This window comes from Aquarana catesbeiana, linkage group LG03 (assembly GCF_042186555.1).
Source record: "Aquarana catesbeiana isolate 2022-GZ linkage group LG03, ASM4218655v1, whole genome shotgun sequence".
NCBI lineage: Eukaryota > Metazoa > Chordata > Amphibia > Anura > Ranidae > Aquarana > Aquarana catesbeiana.
The window spans coordinates 716,582,997-716,604,394 of record NC_133326.1 but is presented as its reverse complement, the minus strand read 5'-3'; the positions used below and the strand labels follow the sequence as shown (position 1 = coordinate 716,604,394).

Genomic DNA, 21,398 nt, shown 5'->3' with positions numbered 1-21,398 from the left:
AACCCATCTCTCCTCCGTGTTCTTTGTTCCTAAGATTTTATCCCAATTTATGCCTTCTAGCAAGGTTTGTAGTTTACTTTTCATTTTGTTAACTGAAAAAAAATTAAAATAAACTATTAATACTTCTTTTTCTGAGAGCATTCTTTATTTACAGCATTTTTTTTACACCTGCCTAAAACTTTTGCACAGCAATATATATAGTATATAGATAAAATTGCTTTTTCTCCATATTTTGTTTCATTGGATTGCTCTGTTTATTTTTGACCAGAAGATGGCATTTATAATTCAAAACAACGAAAGAAACCCACGCTATAGAAAACAAAAAAACCCTCGGGCTCCATTCACACGTGTGTGACTTGTCATGTGACTTTGGATACATAAAGTCACATGACAAGTCACAGCCCATTGTTTTCAAAGGCACCCATTCGGATCTATGTGACTTAAAGCTGCGGAAACTTTGAATAGGTTCCTGCACTACTTTGATGCAACTTAGTGCCAGGGAGTGTAAAGCTGGATCAAAGTCGCACTCAAAGTCACACTCCAAAGTTGCACTGGATATCGTGCGATTTTGGAGTCGCACAAGGGTGAATGGAGCCTTAACCACTTAAGGACCAAGCCTATTTCTGAGATTAATTGTTTACAAGTAAAAATCAGTATTTTTTTTGCTATAAAATTACTTAGAACCCCCAAATATTATACATTTTTTTTTAGCAGAGACCCTAGAGAATAAAATGGAGATTGTTTCAATGCTTTATGTCACACAGTATTTGCACGGCGGTCTTACAAACGCATTTTTTTTTTGGAAAAAATACACTTATTGGAATAAAAAAATGACAATACAGTAAAGTTAGCCTAGTTTTTTTGTATATCGTGAAAGATGATGTTACGCCAAGTAAATAGATACCCAACATGTCACGCTTTAAAATTGCGCACGCTCGTGGAACTGCAACAAACTATGGTACTTAAAAATCTCCATAGGCGACCCATTTTTTTTACAGATTACCAGTTTAGAGTTACAGAGGAGGTCTAGTGCTAGAATTATTGTTCTCACTCTAAAGATCACGGCGATATCTCACATGTGTGATTTGAACACCATGTGGGCGCGGCTTGATAAAGAGGACCTGTCATCCCTTACTTCTATGATGTCACTTCCAGTCTAGGGCGGAAGTAAACAATTTTTTTTTTTTTTTTTAAAGCATAAGATCATTTTTTTTTATTATCTTTTTCTTTTGCTTTCAAAGGTAATGGAGACATTTGGGTTCTTATAGAACCCAGATCTCTCCATAAAGAGGACTTGTAATCCCTTACTTCTATGACAAGGGATGTTTACTGTAGAATAATTATATTAATTCGGCTTTAAAATCAAGATCTGTAAGTATGCAGTCTGGGTTCCCTTTTATGCTTTGACTTTGAAAAAGCTCATTCAGCTCAGCATAAGACAAATCTTGAAATAGCTAGGTTGTGTGCATGTCATTTCTGTAACAGTTGTTCTTCATGTGCAAAGTTAATGACTAAAAGGTCAGTAGGTCAGTGATTTCACAGATAAGAATATACTCAGTATATCTGTCATAAACTTTATTGTAAAGATCTTTTTAAAGGTAAAAACATATTATCCATAATATAGTTAGTTATTTGATATAGTTATTTAATTAGTTAGATTGAGTTTGTGTGAAGTAGTATATATATATTTATGTATCCAATTGTAGTTTAATATGCATTTGTAAGGTTTGGTACAGAATTGCATTTCTGTAGTTTAAAAGATATCCATTACAAGAATTTGGCCATTTGGAAAGGTCATTCACCTTTAGTTTTTTATAAGAAACTGTTGTGTGTTACTGACAATCAAAGAGGTTTAAGAGACGTGTCAGCTGTTGGCAAAGAGAATATTTAGAAGAATCACGAATATGATCATTTCATTTTTAGTTCTAGCCGTATATGGCTATGACTTTAGTCTGCTGACTAGTTGATTTGAAATAGTATAAAAACAGAGTGACACTTCACTTCAGAGCGCACACACTTTACTACACACACACGACACATCACACACACACACAAACAGAAGGGCTTCATTACCTTTTCACATACACAAAGAAGAACACACGCATTCTTACTCTACAGAAGACATTTCGTTTACATTAGGCCTAAATACAGCCTACCTCACAAACAGCTGCTAGAGCGGACATCTCTCTGACATAGAAAAGCACCAACGGAGCTGAGACATGTCTTGAACCTTCTTGATACAAGTTTTTGTTCCTATTATTATTTTTGTTTTACTACATCAAGCTGTAAGAAGAATTTAACTTTGTATATATTTTCAAGTAATTGCCAAGTGTGACCAAATAAACTCACACTTTGTTTAAAGACAGTCTGGCTACTGAACTTTTGAACAAAACGCCTAAGACACTGTTGACATAACATGTGTCTGAGAAGAGAAGGTTTTTTACACCCTCCCCCTACCACATTTTTACATTGGCGATTGCCAGCCAGTCCAGTTTTTTTTCCCTGCTCCTTGACAAAGGGGGGGAGACTCACACATTTTCATGATTGATCAAGTCTCGGGAAAAAACGATCAAAGAACCTAGAAAGCGGCGTTTGTGTTCCATCAGACAAGTATGCAAGGTCCAAGGAACTGAGCCAGCTAAAGACGAGAAATTCTTCTAAATAAGATATGGCATCTGATAATCAAATATGGAGGAACAAGCAGCTCCAAGAAGAAACTAAGTAAAGAACCTAGACAGAGGCGTTTGCGTCAGATGTGGACAACAGTTCAATAAAAGTCGCGGGTGAGTTTTTCTATGTCTGTTTTCTCACCTCTAGCCAAAGTTTGTAACTTTGAAGAAAAAAAAAAAAAGGAAGACCCAGCCTATGAAGTTGATTGACAAGGCCATTTGGACGGTATGCTTCAAGCTATGGTTGGAAATCCAAGACTTTGTGAAAACGTAACGTTACGTACGTGAAGATTTCTGCCAAGGTTAGTTCCTAAAAATGTTGAAACAGGAACTGAAACTTCACGTTATTTGAAAAAGCTACCATTGGTGTACAACAGGCAGATAGTACTCTTTGGGTGAGCTAAGATGAAAGTTGGATTTTGATGTTTGAAGATGGAAAGTCCAAGAAGCAGGCAAAGAAAAATCAACAGGCAAGAACACTAAAGCACACTAAAGCACACTACAGCACACAATACAAGGAACAAGGCAAAAAGCTACAAGAAAATGATTCTTCCAAGAAAAGGCAACAAAGGAAAGAAGAAGCAACGAAAGAAAGAAAACGCAACAAACGAAAGAAAAAGCAACAAACTAAAGAAAAGGCAACGAACAACAAAGTTAAAGGACATTATTCATCTCTTGTTTTTTTTTAAGTGCACACAAGGACTATCATACTAACAAGGGGTGAGTGTGTTTGTTTATATAAAATGGTAACATGGGATGGTTAACATCTCAAGGCTCAGAAGTATTTTCCTGTACTATCGGGAAATTGATACATTCCATATATATGGAATACAGGAATACATGCAGTAGTAAGGTAATTAATTAATGCCAGAGTGTAAAGAAGTTATTTAATAAGGAAACTAAGTTTAATGCTGCATGTAAATGTTTATGATGTTTATGAATATTTTAGCCCTGAAAAACAGAAATGTGTGTTATTACACGTGGTCATTTTAAAACACATATATAGGGGGCAGAAAAAAGTTTTCAGAGAAAAAGTATAGATTAAGATTGTGGAAAGAACTGTATGAAATTGAGATTATGGAAAATAACATGGTGTTTAGTGTCTTACAAAAATCCTATAGATTTGGTTGTAGGAAATAATAAGTTAAGGATTGAACTATTTTTACAAAAATTCCAAACTTAGATTTGGTTATTAAATTAAAAGTAGTAGATTGTTCTAATTTATTTAAAACTACCCAGAGAAAATATAAAAATATGAAAGTTTTGTTCAATCTAAAAAAATTGTAAAAATAGCAATTGTTAATAGTCTTTGTAAATTAGTATTTCTGGTAAAAGTAAGGACTTTGATTGATGGAGGAGTTTTCTCGGGGAAAAGGCCTATCGCAGTTTTTGGGCAGGACCCAATCTGTGAGTTTCACGAGATTTTCCTCTAAACAATTTTTTTGTCATTACTATAATCAGAAAAGCCATATAACGTAGTGTACATGATTTTTGGCAGATGTACAAACAAAATATGTTTAAAAAGTGTTAAAAAGGTTAAACATTTTAAAAACGAAAAACTAGATTGTTACCGAATTGTACAGTGTGTTGTATACAAAGCATGATAGCTAAGATTGACTGTAACAGATCATTCTCTGAAGAGTTTGTGACATACGAGGAGCCTATTACCAACAGAGAAATGCAGATCAAGTTACACAGACTAGTCGTCATGCCATGACAGTTTACACTTCTGTGGATCAAAGTCTTCCAAATATCTGGAAGAGGGTTCATGGATGAGGAAAAAAATTATTTTTAAAAAGGTATTATTACTTATTAAAGTAATTGTTTTTAAAAAAATAAGATTTTTTGGGTCCTAATAACTTTTCTCAAGAGTTCATTGAGATTTTTGTAGACAAAGTATTTGTCTGAGTAAATTTTAATGAATTATATAGGCTTACTGTAGGGCAAATATTTTTAATTACAAGAGAGAACTTATATAAAATAATTTGAAGATCTAAAAAAAGCCCTTATTAATTTAGTATTTTTGATTAATATAGAGATCTCTCTCAGCCATTTTATATTCAAGTGTATGTGGGTGATGAGACAATTTCATTGGAAAAAAAAACATTGTCCAATGCTACAGATCAGAGACATTGTGGGTTTTGCACCATTTGTTTTGAAAAACATCTTATGTTACACTAAAGGTGTTATTACTAGGAAAACAGGAGGTGTCAATACACACAGCTTTGTCTAATGGCAATTGGATGTTAAAAAGATCAGTTGTGGTGGTATTTAAAAATACATGAGGATTATATAGATGCAATATGAGGGATAGAGCCACAATTGTGTAAATTAAGGAAAAAGTCACTTATTCAATTTTTAGTGGACATTTATTGGGAAAGAATTTCCTGTGTTCATATAGATAGTGCTAAATATATTGGCACAATGGAATGACAATATTAAACTTTCTGTAAGTGTCTGCATTGAAAGCTGATCTTAAGACCGCCATGTGTTTATTTAGCAGTTAGAGTGAGAGGCATGTGTAGCTCATTCAATCATACTGTATGAGAGGAATGTTTTTGGTTCTGAAAAGAAATTTCAACATGATCAAATTTCTTTCAGAAATAGAATATTTGGGAAAGCCCAACCTAAATTGTCAGTGTAAAGGAAACAATACAATAATCTGGTAAGATTATTCTTTTACACAATTTAATATTAGTCACAGGATAAAGAGGGGGACTGACATTTTGTCTTAGAATCAGTACAGACTGATGAAGATAATATGTATGGTAAAAAATAATTCCAACAATAATGAATAGAGTTATTTTTAAATGAAAATATTTCTTTTTGCATATCCAGGTACCTGACTGACTGACTGACTGATTGATTTTTTGTTTAAGCTAATGAAAGAAATCCTGAACTACTCATTTTAGAACACTTTGTCATCAAACTTCTGAATAGTGTTTTATTTGTTTATAGAGCAATCCAATAGGAAAGAGTAACCTGATACTACAAAGTATTGAGGAATTTGGCAAATCTATATAGATTGATTATATTAGTTTTTTCCACCTACTAAAGGAGGATATTAGGATTTGTTTTTTTTAGTTAATGTTTCTTTTTGATAAATTAATTGAGATAATTCTAGAAAAAATAATATTTTTAACAAAAGCTAAGTTGTTGTGAACTTATGTCATATTCCATTGGGGTTGGATTTCAAACCATGGAATCAGATTATGATTTAAAATTTTGCAGGACATGTATGCAATTTTAGGTATTTAGTAAAGTTTTTGTTTCTTATCATCTTAAATACTCAGGTATTGTAGAACGTATGAATAGTATTATAAAGTCTAAATAGGGTAAGATGATTCAAGAATAAGGTAAAGATTGGGTGACTTATTCACCTGCTACAGTTCTAGTTTAAAAACTTTATTATTTTTTTTTTAAACACAAGGTTTATTAACTTTTTAAGTTAATGACAGGATGTCTTTTGAGATTAGCATACTTTGTTATTTTTATATAATCTGTTGTATAGAAAGAAGTGTGGTTGCAAACATTGCAAACAGGTACAAGTATTTCAGAAGTTTGTTCACAAATTATGGCAAGGCCTTTGCTAAATTTAAATAGAAATGATGTCTTGAATGAGATTTCTACTTCTAATGAGTATGTTTAGTAATTTATTCCAGTAGCTAAAGTTATGGTTAAGAATTAAAGATCTGAAGGTACCAGGGATGCAAACAGAGATGTCAATTGGAATGCCAATTGGAAAGATTATTTTGTTATTTTTAAGGTACATTGGAATTATACTTTTTGTTTCTAAAGAATTGGTAATAAAATAAATAAAAATAATTGGTAAAAATATAGAACTAAATGGGAAGGATGTAATCAGCAGGAATGTTTCAGTTTGAGGAAATACCTCAGTGACAACTGCTGCCGGAAATATATTATTGCATCCTATAGTTATTATATTTATTATCATGATATTATGTATTTTATTTCAAATCTGTATTATGGTTAGAATGAAACGATTTTATAAATTGATTAAGGAAGAAATGAAAAAAGGTGAAAAATTATGACAGGTATTTTTAGTCTGAAAATTACTTCTGTCTTATCTGATCCTATGATGAGCTGTGGTACATCTGGAGCAACTGATTCAAAATGTGTATGAAAGGGCGCCATAAATGGAGTGCGCGTGATTTAGTTAATATAATAAATTATATTCAGGGGGGATTGTAGAATAATTATATTAATTCGGCTTTAAAATCAAGATCTGTAAGTATGCAGTCTGGGTTCCCTTTTATGCTTTGACTTTGAAAAAGCTCATTCAGCTCAGCATAAGACAAATCTTGAAATAGCTAGGTTGTGTGCATGTCATTTCTGTAACAGTTGTTCTTCATGTGCAAAGTTAATGACTAAAAGGTCAGTAGGTCAGTGATTTCACAGATAAGAATATACTCAGTATATCTGTCATAAACTTTATTGTAAAGATCTTTTTAAAGGTAAAAACATATTATCCATAATATAGTTAGTTATTTGATATAGTTATTTAATTAGTTAGATTGAGTTTGTGTGAAGTAGTATATATATATTTATGTATCCAATTGTAGTTTAATATGCATTTGTAAGGTTTGGTACAGAATTGCATTTCTGTAGTTTAAAAGATATCCATTACAAGAATTTGGCCATTTGGAAAGGTCATTCACCTTTAGTTTTTTATAAGAAACTGTTGTGTGTTACTGACAATCAAAGAGGTTTAAGAGACGTGTCAGCTGTTGGCAAAGAGAATATTTAGAAGAATCACGAATATGATCATTTCATTTTTAGTTCTAGCCGTATATGGCTATGACTTTAGTCTGCTGACTAGTTGATTTGAAATAGTATAAAAACAGAGTGACACTTCACTTCAGAGCGCACACACTTTACTACACACACACGACACATCACACACACACACAAACAGAAGGGCTTCATTACCTTTTCACATACACAAAGAAGAACACACGCATTCTTACTCTACAGAAGACATTTCGTTTACATTAGGCCTAAATACAGCCTACCTCACAAACAGCTGCTAGAGCGGACATCTCTCTGACATAGAAAAGCACCAACGGAGCTGAGACATGTCTTGAACCTTCTTGATACAAGTTTTTGTTCCTATTATTATTTTTGTTTTACTACATCAAGCTGTAAGAAGAATTTAACTTTGTATATATTTTCAAGTAATTGCCAAGTGTGACCAAATAAACTCACACTTTGTTTAAAGACAGTCTGGCTACTGAACTTTTGAACAAAACGCCTAAGACACTGTTGACATAACATGTGTCTGAGAAGAGAAGGTTTTTTACACCCTCTCCACATTTTTACATTTACATTTCTTGAAATAGGAATAAAAGTGATAAAAAAAAAATACATAAGAAAAAAAAAAACTTAAAGCGCCCCCATCCTTCCATGCTCATGTTCGGCAGCTAACTCATACGTAAGTAATGCACACATATGTAAACAGTGTTTGCATTACACGTGAGGTATCGCTGTGATCGTTAGAGTGAGAACAATAATTCTAGCTCTAGACCGTTCTGCTGTCGGTACCATGTGATCGTTGTGTCCAATCACATGCCTTTCATTGTGTACTATTGTGATGAGCTCTGTAATTGGACACAATCATCACATGGTACAGACCAGTGGCCGTGCTTCCATAAGGGTGCACGGGTGCCGCCCCCTCTCTCCAGCCACCCCCTTTATGACCAATGGATAGATTCATGCATTGCATGAATCTATCCATGGCCGCCGCTGCCACCCCCTATTCAGGCGCCCGGCCCTTTTTCGGTCTCTGGGCTTCTGAATTATAGGCGTTATATAGGCGTTATATAGGCGTCAAAAAAGGTGACTTGCGAGCGCCATGCTTGGCGCTCGCAGTTCATTCAGGTGTGTTAGAACAGCGAATGAATAACACTAAACCGCCTCTCCGCCAATCAGGTGCTCGGGTCTGTTACCCGTCACCTGATTGGCTGAAACGACAGGCGCTGTGATTGGATGCCTATCGGGAGGAGAGGACGGGAGGAGAGGATGGGAGGGGATGTATGGAGGACACCGCTCGCCGTTGTCACCTGCTGCCCCACTGAGACAGGGTAAGTGCTGGGCAGACGGCGAGCGGGCAGGATGGGGGGGTTACAGTGGCGGCATTCAATGGCACAGTGGCAGAATTTGATGCGCACAGTGGCAGCATTCGATGGGCACAGTGGCTGCATTTGATGGGCACAGTGGCTGCATTTGATGGGCACAGTGGCTGCATTTGATGGCACAGTGGTAGCATTTGATGGGCACAGTGGCAGCATTTGATGGCACAGTGGCTGCAATCGATGGGCACAGTGGCTGCAATTGATGGGCACAGTGGCTGCAATCGATGGGCACAGTGACAGCATTTGATGGCACAGTGGCTGCAATCGATGGGCACAGTGGCTGCAATCGATGGGCACGTTGGCTGCATTTGATAGGCACGGTGTCTGCATTTGATGGATATGGTGGCAGCGTTTGATGGGCACAGGGCTGCGTTTGATTTTTCAGTTTTTTTGCGCCCCCCCCCCCCCCCAAAAAAATAAAAATTTGAGCACCAGTCGCCACTGGTACAGACACTGGTACAGCGGTAAAGCGGCACTATTTTTAGCGCTGCTTTACCGTCGTTTTAGCCGCGCTATTCGGCCGCTAGCGGGGGGGTTTAACCCCCCCGCTAGCGGCTGTAAAGGGGTTAAATCCGCCCGCAAAACACTGCTGCAGAGGCGCTTTGCCGGCGGTATGTTTTCAATGGGCAGGAGCGTTGGAGGAGCGGTGGAAGAGCGTTGTATTCACCGCTCTTCCACCGCTGCAAAGAAGCTGCTGGCAGGACTTTTTGTGACGCCCTGCCAGCGCAGCGCCCCAGTGTGAAAGCACTCGGCCTTTCACACTGGGTTTGCAGCTGAGGCTTTTTTCAGGCGCTATTTTTAGCGCTGTAGTGCCTGAAAAACGCCTCCAGTGTGAAAGGGGTCTTACTGTAAAATGCACAAAATATAAGCAATCATAGTGTGTAAAAACATTTTTAAAAATCTCTGATCACCTCCCCAGAGCAGTACAGTGGTACAGTGGTAACACTGTATTGATCTGGTAACTGTTTGTAAAAAAAAATTGTAAAACAAAAAAAGAAAAAAAATTTAATAAAAAATATTATTATTTTTTTATTACACGCTGTCACCAGTCAGTGTTCCTGATCACCTCCACAATAGTCTTATGGTGATGCTGTACTGCACTGGTGACAGCATGTAAAAAATTGTGAAAAACATATTTTTTTTTAATTTCCAAATTTTCTAAAAATATTGTGACAAAAAAATGACAATGTGATAGGTAGTCAGGAAAATAGACGTGTAATTCGTGCTCTTCACAAGGCTGAAGGGGCTTCTTGGATTTAGGGCCTCTCGATGCAGCTAAGCTCCGAATAAGAGGTGTAGCAGTGACATCTCTGCTCAAATATGGCCAATAGAATATTCGGTTAGTGATGTCACCACTATCCCCGCCCCTTTCCTTATATAGCGGATGACAAGTCAGGGAACTGGGATTTGGCTACATGTACCATCAGGATTGGTTGTGTACACTGGGTTGTCGGGTTTTTTCAGCGAGTTGGTGGGCATCATGTTTGATGATGGGTTTACAATGAGGGACATTTTTGGGGGGATTGTTATGTTTTATTAAAGGACTTGTCACATGTTTGGTTTCTTTATTTCTAGGTTGCACTTTTTTTTTTTAATTATTAATGAGTGTACTATGTACCCCATACTCATTCACATGGGGAAAGTGGTGTCTGGGGGTCCCCCTATCAATAAAAGGGGCATCTAGATTTTGTTAAACCCAGCCCACTAACCCCCACAACCACCGACCAGGGTTGCAACATTCCCACATTGATCCATCAGCATAGAAATCTCACATATATATATATCAGCAGATATAAAATGCCTTGAAAAAGTATTCACACCCCTTGAAATTTTCCACATTTTGTCATGTTACAACCAAAAACGTAAATGTATTTTATTGGGATTTTATGTGATTGACCAACACAAAGTGGCACATAATTGTGAATTGGAAGGAAAATGATAAATAGTTTTCAACACTTTTTACAAATAAATCTGTGAAAAGTGTGGGGGTACATTTGAATGGCGCCCCCCTGATTCAATACTTTGTAGAACCAAGTCTTTTTGGGGATGTCTCTACCAGCTTTGCACATCTAGAGAGGGACATTTTTGCCCATTCTTCTTTGCAAAATATCTCAAGCTCTGTCAGATTGGATGGAGAGCGTCTGTGAACAGCAATTCTCAAGTCTTGCCACAGATTCTCAATTGGATTTAGGTCTGGACTTTGACCGGGCCATTCTAACACATAAATATGCTTTGATCTAAACCATTCCATTGTAGCTCTGGCTGTATGTTTAGGGTCATTGTCCTGCTGGAAGGTGAACCTCCGCCCCAGTCTAAAGTCTTTTGTAGCCTTTTCTTCTAATGCCGTGTACACACGAGCGGAATTTCCGTTAGAAAAAGTCAGATGGGAGCTTTTCATCGTATATATCGACCATGTGTATGCCCCATCAGACTTTTTCCGTTGAAAATTCAGACGGACTTAGATAGAGAACATGTTCTATATTTTTCCGACGGAACTAATTACTATCGGAAAAACCGCTCGTCTGTATGCTGTTCTGACGTACCAAAAACAACGCATGCTCTTAAGCTAGTAAGAGACGGAAGCGCTCTGTCTTTCTAGTCCCGTTGAACATGTTTTACGTCACCGCGTTCTTGACGGTCGGACTTTGGTGTGACCGTGTGTATGCAAGACAGCTTGAGCGGAATTCCGTCAGAATACCATCGGAGAAACCTTCAGCGTTTATTCCGACGGCAAAACCGCTCGTGTGTACGCTGCATTAGATTGCCCTTTATTGGGCTCCATCCATCTTCCCATCAACTCTGACCAGCTTCCCTGTCCCTGCTGAAGAAAAGTATCCCCACAACATGATGCTGCCACCACCATGTTTCACAGTGGGGATGGTGTGTTCAGGGTGATGTGCAGTGTTAGTTTTCCACCACACATAGTGTTTTGCTTTTAGGCCAAAAAGTTCAGTTTTGGTCTCATCTGACCAGAGCACCTTCTTCCACATGTTTGCTGTGTCCCCCACATGGCTTCTCACAAACTGCAAATGGGACTTCTTATGACTTTCTTTCATCAATGTCTTTCTTCTTGCCACTCTTCCATAAATGACAGATTTGTGGAGAACACGACTAATAGTTGTCCTGTGGACAGATTCTCCCACCTGAGCTGTGGATCTCTGCAGCTCCTCCAGAGTTACCATGGACCTCTTGGCTGCTTCTCTGATGAATGCTCCCCTTGCCCGGCCTGTCATTTAGGTGGTTGGCCATGTCTTGGTAGGTTTGCACTTGGGCAATACTCTTTACATTTTCGGATGATGGATTGACCAGTGCTCCGTGAGATGTTCAAAGCTTGGAATATTTTTTTTTTATAACCTAACCCTGCTTTAAACTTCTCCACAACTTTATCCCTGACCTGTCTGGTGTGTTCCTTGGCCTTCATGATGCTGTTTGTTCACTAGGCTTCTCTAACAAACCTCTGAGGGCTTCACAGAACAACTGTATTTATACTGTTTTTAATTACACACAGGTGGACTCTACTAATTAGGTGACTTCTGAAGGCAATTGGTTCCACTAGATTTTAGTTAGGGGTATCGGAGTAAAGGGGGCTGAATACAAATGCACGCCACACTTTTCAAATATTTATTTGTAAAACGTTTTGAAAACCATTTATCATTTTCTTTCCACTTCACAATTATATGCCACTTTGTGTTGGTCTATTACATAAAATCCCAATAAATTGAATTTATTTTTTTGGTTGTACCATGACAAAATGTGGAAAATTTCAAGGGGTGTGAATACTTTTTCAAGGCACTGTACATTTTACTATTTTTGTGCTATATCACCACCACTTCACATGTGCTATAGAGGAAAAAAAAAACTTTATTCACATTAAAATCTCCTTTCCTAATTCCTCCTCCCATCACCAGTACACATGTAGTGATTATAAGATACAACATCACAATGATACATTATATTAGGATCCATTATAAAAGTGATCCCATAGAATTCTATTGGTGATCCATTCTATGGAGACACATTATATTAGGATCCATTACAAAAGTGATCCAATAGAATTCTATTGGTGATCCATTCTATGGGGGCACATTATATTAGGATACATTATAAAAATTGTCCAATAGAATTCTTTTTTTTTTTTAATTAAATTTCAAAGATTGAGAATGTACAAAATGGTGCACAAACATTATACCAGTTGTACAATATAGTATAAGAAAGCATATGTACCAACAAGAAAAAGAAAAAAAAAGAAAAACCGGAGGAAAGGTGTCACCTTAGTTACCATAGGTTTGGAGGTGGAGGGGCTGCACAAACATTTGGGTTTATGAGGCATGCCCACTGATGCTGGTGTCCAATCACTTCCAACGTTTTGAAAAGTGTGTAGTTCGAGGCAAGAGTAGATTATCCAATTGAGATAGTCATTTGTAGGACTTGTAGGTGGGCTATAATAAGGGTCAGGAGTTTTGAATGGAGGAACTCCTGCTATCCCTGATCCAGAGGTTCCAATTTTTCATAAAAGTTAGGATTCATAAATTAATTTTTGCAAATTATAATTCCATTAGGAAGTGATTGTTGAGAGTACATAGAAGTTCTTCAAACAAGGGAGGGGGGATTTCTGGTTCCAGTTGCGCACTAGAACCAGTCTGGCTGCTATGGGAACTTGAGAAACAATAGTTTTGAGGCAGGGAGGGTGGTCTGCGGTACCCTCACCAAGAAGTGCTATTTGCAGACTGAGTGGCTCTGAGGAGCTTGTTCTAGATGTTCCAAAGTCTGAAATTGTTAGCCAGTATGAGGAGATATTGTACATGGGCAGTCCCACCAGATGTGGTACAGTGTTCCAGGATGTCTGCACAATCTCCAGCAGTTTGGCCAATGATCTGGGAAAATAGTGGCGAGTTTGGTCGGAGTGTAATACCATTTATGGAAGATTTTATGTAAGGATTCCTAGTGTTAGATACATTTGGAAATCTTTAGAGGCAGTTGTAGGGAGGTATGCCATTTACGAAGAGGGATGGAGAAATTAAGTAGTTGTGATTGTGAAGTAGAGATATGAGATTTCTTTCTTGGCTGAAGTGGGAGAGTCATAAAAAGGAAAGGATGTCCGAGAGAAGATTATTGTGTTTAAGAGCTTGAAGAATTGATCTTATGCTCAAGTACTCATTGCGATCAAATTTTTTTGCAGTTCTTGGAAGGATAGGAGAAAAGAGTTGTTATAAAGACCTTCGAATTACCGGATACTACTCTGAGTCCAGCTACTGACTTTGAGGTCCGAAGATAGCAATTCCATCACGGCGATGGGGAGTGAGCGTAGGATGTGTGTGGGAATGCCTGAGGTCAGTTGCGTTATAGAGGACCAGGTACGTAGAGAGGCTTCAATATAGCTTAAGCTGTGATGAGGGGGCTTGTATTTGAGTAACATTACTGAGAAAACGTTCTTAGGTGGAGAATGGAGAGCGAGTCCTTCAATCAGTATCCATGCAGGCTGATCATGAGAGAGCCACCAGTGCTTGATGTGTTCTAGAATGACTGCTTTATAGTATGCTGGAATGTTAGGAGACCCAAGGCCCACCAGGGTAGCCGGGGTACAGAGAAGTGATGCTTTGATGCAGGGATGTTTTTTGTTCCAGATGAAGGAATTTAAGGTGGACTGTAATTTTCTCAAATGTTGCGATAAAAGTGGAAGAAGTGATCCAATAGAACTCTATTGGTGATCCATTCTATGGGGACACATTATATTAGGATCCATTATAAAAGTGATCCCATAGAATTCTATTGGTGATCCAATCTATGGAGATACATTGTATTAGGATCCATTATAAAAGTGATCCCATAAAATTCTACTGGTAATACATTCTATGGGCGCACATTATATTGGGGACACATTCCAGTTCTAGTAATCATGCATTATTATAGTAATATCATTATATTAGTGATAAATCCCATTTTTTCTTTCCCTAGTAAATCTTGGTATCATTTCTTCATATGTTCCCTCTGAGATTTTTACTTTGATTTCCACCCCTTTAGTATAGATTACATAGAATAGGTGGGAGGAAAGAGTGGAGAGATGTCCCATCACAGTGACAACACTGGACCCTGCGCAGAGAGACTGCATACGGGGAAGGAGCAAATAGTGGGGGGGGGGTAGGAGGAGGGAGATTGCTGATGTCAAACACTGTGATAAATTTCTGTTTACCAATTACAGAGAAAATAATATGGCAGATTGTCATGGGATAGATCGATTATAGGTAGATCATTATATATTCCGCACCTTTCCTCACTGACCAATAGGAACATGTTACTGCAGTAACTGGACAGATATTCTGCCCAAATACAGTGATCAGTGACAGAGGCAGATATCTCACTTATACTTATTTATATTAAAAACCCTGCATGATACTAACTAAAGCCCCACCCACTGCATTAATCTATTGGTTGTATATTCCACCAATCTCATCCCTCCTCCCTGCGATGCAACCAGTCTCTGGACAGATTTCTCCTGATTCCCCTCATGTATCTTTATACAACCTTCCCATACACCTAACCCAGCATGGAGGGGCTCAGTGAAGGTGGTGGTGAAGGTGCAGAGATGTCGGATCGGGTCACACAGATCATAAAAGGAGATTCGCCCGGCCTCATAATCCAGATATATCCTGACTCTGTTACTGGAGATATTGGTGGGTAAGAAGATCACAGTACTATTATGTTTTACTGTACACTGATTACCCCACCTGTACAAACCCCAAGACATGTTATTATCTCCAAGCAGTGACTGCCGTCCTATCCTCTCTATACTGGGGTAACACATCCCAACTGTCCATCTCTCTGATCCCCCGACATCCACTTCCCAGTAATGTCTCCCTGAGGAGAAACTCCGACCGCTCAACACCTGAGCGCAACACAGAAATCTCCCTGGTGTTTTGGGGCGCTTCTGGTTTCTATCTGACCCGGATACAGTTTTCCTGTCATCTGATATCTGTAGATCATTATGAGCTGTGTTTACATCCAGTAATATGTCTGCAGCTTCCTGTATAGGGAAGTATACATTTACCTCTGTTATTATATCAGATAAACCTGTGCGTAATGTGTGTGATATCCCATCCACATCCAGGCCCCCTCCATCATGGAGGAGTTCCTCATGTCTCTCTCTGTCCTCATTATCTCCATCCTCAGTATCACACAAGTCACCTGTGTCGGATTCCTGTAAGACAGTCAGTGGATCCGTCATGTTACACAGCTCCTCAATGTGACGTATCTTCCTGGACAGCTCCTCCTTCTTTATTTCCAGATCCCGGATGGAGATGGAGATCCGCTCTGCCCTCCCGGAGATTTCCCTAAGGACTCTCTTCTCCAGGTTTTCCAGACGTCTCCTGAGATCTCCTAACAGGGCAGTGACTCTCTCGGTGTCACCAGCTGCTTCTTCTTCTACTTTCCTCCTGTGTTCCTGCAGACTCTGGACTCTTTCCTCCGTCTTCTCTCTCTCTCTTAGAAGTTTTTGCAGAACATTCCTCAGTGTCTCCTTCTTCTTCTCAGAAGCCTCATCCAGCATCTCCACCTGGTGTCCTCGATGTTCTCCAGCCAAACTGCAGGTTACACAGATACAGGTCTCATCCTCAGTGCAGTAATACTCCAGGATCTTCTTATGGACGGAGCATTTCCTGCTCTCCATGGACAAGGTGGGGTCACATAAGACGTGTTCTGGAGACTTTTTGTGGACTCTCAGGTGTTTATCACACAGAGAAACCTCACAGTGTAGACAGGATCTAACAGCAGGTACAGGATAGTCCACACATTGAGTACAGATGACCCCGGACTCCTCCAGATTTGGCTGAGACAGTAAATTCTCCGCTATGTTACGCAATGTTATGTTTCTCTGCAGTGCAGGACGACCCCTGAACCTTTTTCTGCATTCTGGACAGGAATAACCTCCAGACCCCTTCTGTGTATCCAGCACACGATCAATACAGACCCGGCAGAAGTTGTGTCCACATTTTAGCATAATAGGATCTGTATAAGTGTTCAGACAGATGGAACATTCTAGCTCAGCTCTCAGATCAGCAGACGCCATCGCTGACAGCAGAAGAAAGAAATGAAGTTAACTTCTCTGACACCGGGGAAGAATGCAGTTGGGAGGGGTCACATCCTCCTACACAGGGCGAGGCTGGGCCATATCTGTGTTATTTCACAAGGAGATCAGAGTACAGAGGAGGGAGGATTTTCTCACAGTAGTAAAGATAATCATACCTCCCAACATTAGAAGAGAGATAAATGGGGAAAGACGGGTGTAGCAAATTCATATGAAAATTCCCAGAACATTCAAATGTCGCTCCAAAAAAATTTGTTTCCCCTAAACATTTGATCTTGGAATGAATGGACTTTACTGAATGAAAACCACATACACTGTTTGAAATTTGCTCCATCGAGAAACATTTTCCATCCTGCTCCTTCGAATGTTCTCATCACTGCGGTCGAAAATGAACATCAATATGACCCCACTAATCATTAGGAGAATGAACAAACAATCTTAGAACATTCTTTTCCTAAAAACATTAATTCAAAATTCTACTCATCTATGGCCAGCTTAAAGTGGGAGTAAACTCCCATCTCTGACTTTTACCTATAGGTAAGCCTATAATAATTGTAGCGCCCACCTACTTAGGTGTGTGCTAACTAGTTAGTGAGGGTTAGTGTTAGGTTAAATTTCCAGTGCATTACCTTGTTGGTTTAAGCCTGGTTGGGTTTGATTTGGTTGGGAGAAATGACAGAGTAGAACTGGGGGTGTGATCTCCTGTATTCTGTTAAGGGTGATGCCCTATTCCTCCAGAGAGAAGTGCTGGAGGGAAGGTGGTTTGGAAACAGGATGCAGATAGTTTGTATGGGCTACCCTGAACCAATCATTAATTTGAGTGGGCAGGGGCTATCAGGCCTATATAAACTGTGGGTCACATGTCCAAAGGGTGGATGGGAAGAGATTTTGCAGGAAGAAGACATCATGTAGAAGTTGGTGCAGCTGAGGTTCTTTCCCCTTAGGGGGAAAGGATAGTGCCATGCGGGGAAAGGAGGTGGTTAAAGACACTTAAAGAATCTCCAGGAGTCATGGACCGGACATTGCTGTATGGGATGATTCGGAAACATGCAGAGCGGGAAGTGACTGTCAAGAGGATGCGGTAGATCGGGGCTATCTCGGACTTACCCTGAACCGACCAGGGAGGATTGCGGAAGTCAAGATGGGCAGGTGAGGCCTAACACTTCTTAAAAATCTAAATCCCAAGGTGTCTTTCAGAGGGGCGCTGTCAGTTCATCAAGGGAAAAGGTTATAACTACCATTAAAGGAACCAAGTTTATAAAGGCAGCTCATACTTCCTGAGGATACAGATTGTACATATCGCACATTCTTTTCAGCCATGCACCAATGGAAAAGAATAAAGTTTCACGTTTATTTGTTCTAGACTGTCTGCTGTGTCATCAGTTCAAGGAAGGGGGGGGGGGGGTAATAGAACCACACTAGCGAAAGGGAATGAACTCCCCAGCAGCTCCTACGGGGGTAGTGCGGTACATAATAATAATAATACTAATAATAATATTAATAAATAAGAAGAAGGCAAAAGACAATGGAGAAAAAGGGAAATATACCCAACTAAATGGAGACTTCCAGAGGATAGCAAGAAGAGACAAAAAGACCTTCTTAAACAATCAACGCAAAGAAATAGAGGAAAACAACAGAATGGGAAAGACTAGAGAGCTTTTCGAGAAAATTGGAGATATCAAGGCAAAGTTTTGTGTAAAGATGGGCACAATAATAGATAAAAATGGCAAGGACCTGACAGAAGCAGAGGAGATAAAGAAAAGATAGCAGGAATACACAGAAGAACTATACAAGAATGATCTGAATGATGTCCCATATAACCACGATGATGCAATCACTGACCTTGAACTGGATATCCTGGAGGGATATCCTGAGAGTGGGCCTAATGCCATGTACACACGGTCGGACTTTTCAGCTACAAAAGTCCGACAGCCTGTCCGACAGACTTTCAACGGACTTTTGGTGGACTTTCGACAGACTTTCTAACGACTGGACTTGCCTACACACTTTCAAACCAAAGTCCGACAGATTCGTACGTGATGAAATACACCAGACTAAAATAAGGAAGTTGATAGCCAGTAACCAATAGCTGCCCTAGCGTCGGTTTTTGTCCGTCGGACTAGCATACAGACGAGCGGATTTCTGGATCCGGTGGAGTCACAACGTAAAGATTTGAAGCATGTTCCAAATCTAAAGTCCGTCAGATTTGCGACTGGAAAAGTCCGCTGAAGGTCCGGCGAAGCCCACACACCATCGGCTTGTTCGCCGGATTTGGTCCGTCGGCGTCTGTCCGACCAGTCCGGTCGAAAAGTCCGACCGTGTGTACACCCCATTAGAAAGCATTGCTAATAATAATAATAAGCTATCGGAAGTGATGGTGTTCCAACTGAGTTATTTAAAATCCTAAAATGATGATGCTGTTAAAGTGCTGCACGCAATATGCCAACAAATTTGGAAAACTCAACAATGGCCACAGCACTGTAAGAGGTCTGGTTACATTCCTATACCAAAGGAGGGCAGCACCAAAGAATGTTAAAACTACCGTACGATCGCACTCATCTCACATGCTACCAAAGGTTGTGCTGAAAATTCTACAAGCTAGGCTTCACCAGCAAGTGAACCGAGAGCGACCACAAGTACAAGCTGGATTTCGAAGAGGCAGAGGAACTAGAAATCAACATTCGCTGGATCATGGAGAAAGCAAGGGAGTTCCAGAAGAATGTCTACTTCTGCCTTACTGACTACAGTAAAGCCTTCAATTGTGACGATCACAACAAGATGTGGAAAATACTGAAAGAAATGGGAATACCAGACCACCTCGCCTGTCTTCTGAAAAACCCGTATGCAAGTCAAGAAGCAACAGTTAGAACAGGACATGGAACAACTGACTGGTTAAAAATTGAGAAAGGAGTGCTTCTCCGGGCTCTCCCGTGCCATCGGGGCCCAGAGAAAGAATCGGCCAGTGCCGGATGACGACAGTAGAGATTTTCGGTGACCAGATGGTCACCAGTCATCTCTATGACCGTCGGAGGCCCGGGCGTGACGTTATGACGTCACGCCCTGGTTTCCAGAAGTAAATAAAGCCGCGATCGCGGCTGTCAGCATGAGATCGGTGAATTTTTTTTCTCGATCTCATGCTTTCCAGCCTGGAGGAGGGATGTGGAGTCTTATTGACCCCGCCTCTCCCCATAAAAAGGACCTGTCACAATAGATTCTTATTACAAGAGATGTTTACATTCCTTGTAATAGGAATAAAAGTGATAAAAAAAAATGTAAAAAAAGTGCAAAAATAAAAAAAAATTAAGTGAAATAAAAAAAAAAAAAAAAAAAATTAAAAACGCCCCTGTCCCCGGTAGCTCACGTTCAGAAGCGAACGCACATGTAAGTCCTACATAGGTAAACGCCATTCAAACCACACATGTGCAACAATTCTAGCACTAGACGTCCTCTGTAACTCTAAACTGATAACCTGTAAAAGTTTTCAAAGCGCCGCCTATGGAGATTTTTTAATACCGAAGTTTGGCACCATTTCACGAGTGTGTGCAATTTTAAAGCGTGACATGTTGGGTATCTACTTACTCGGCGTAACATCATCTTTCACATTATACAAAAAAATTGGGCTAACTTTACTGTTTTGTTTTTTTTAATTCATGAAACCGTTTTTTTTTCCAAAAAAAGTTTAAAAATTATTGCGCAAATACCGTGCAAGATGAAAAGTTGCAATGACCGCCATTTTATTCCCTACGGTGTCTGCTAAAAAACATATATAATGTTTGGGGGTTCTAAGTAATTTTCTAGCAAAAAAATGATGATTTTTACATGTAGGAGAGAAGTGCCAGAGTAGGCCCGGTATTGAAGTGGTTAAACACTTGCCGACCGGCTAACGCCAATATACGGAATAGCACGGCATACGGAATGTCACGGCTGCGCAAAGCAACGTGCCCGTACTCGACATACTCAATGTCCGCCGGTCTCCCTGCAATCATATGCATTTAATAATATAAAGGGAGAAGAACGTGATATACAATGTGATAGGTAGTCAGGAAATAAGATGTGTAATTTATGCTCCTCAAAAGCCTGAAGGGGCTCCTTGGGTTTTGGGCCTCTCGATGCAGCTAGGCTCCGAATAAGACTCCGCGAGTCCAGTGGGACCCTAGCCCCTTATCAGTTTGGCTAGTAGTATTTGAGTAGTGTGACATCACTACTCAAATATGGCCAATAGCATATTTGGCTAATGATGTCACCGCTCCCCCTTTCCTTAGCTCAGGGAACTGGCTACATGTACCATCAGGATTGGTTGTGTATATTAGGTTGTCAGGATTATTTCAGCGAGTTGGTGTGTGGTGGGCATCGTGTTTGATGATGGTTTACAATGAGGGACATTTTTTGGGGGATTGATATGTTTTAATAAAGGTCTTGTCACAGGTTTGGTTTCTTTATTTCTAGGTTACACCTTTTTTTTATGAATGAGTATACTATGTACACAATACTCATTCA

At 39.4% G+C, this 21,398-nt stretch overlaps 1 protein-coding gene across 1 annotated transcript in view; it reads right to left on the bottom strand.

The window, feature by feature from the left end:
- The window catches only part of LOC141134367 (uncharacterized), a 42,258-nt gene extending 25,337 nt beyond the window's left edge, over positions 1-16,921 (bottom strand). The window contains 1 exon segment of the mRNA XM_073623934.1: positions 15,231-16,921. Within this exon segment, the coding sequence (XP_073480035.1) occupies positions 15,231-16,883 (1,653 nt within the window). The 5' untranslated portion in view covers positions 16,884-16,921.
- Positions 16,922-21,398: the final 4,477 nt, after the last annotated feature.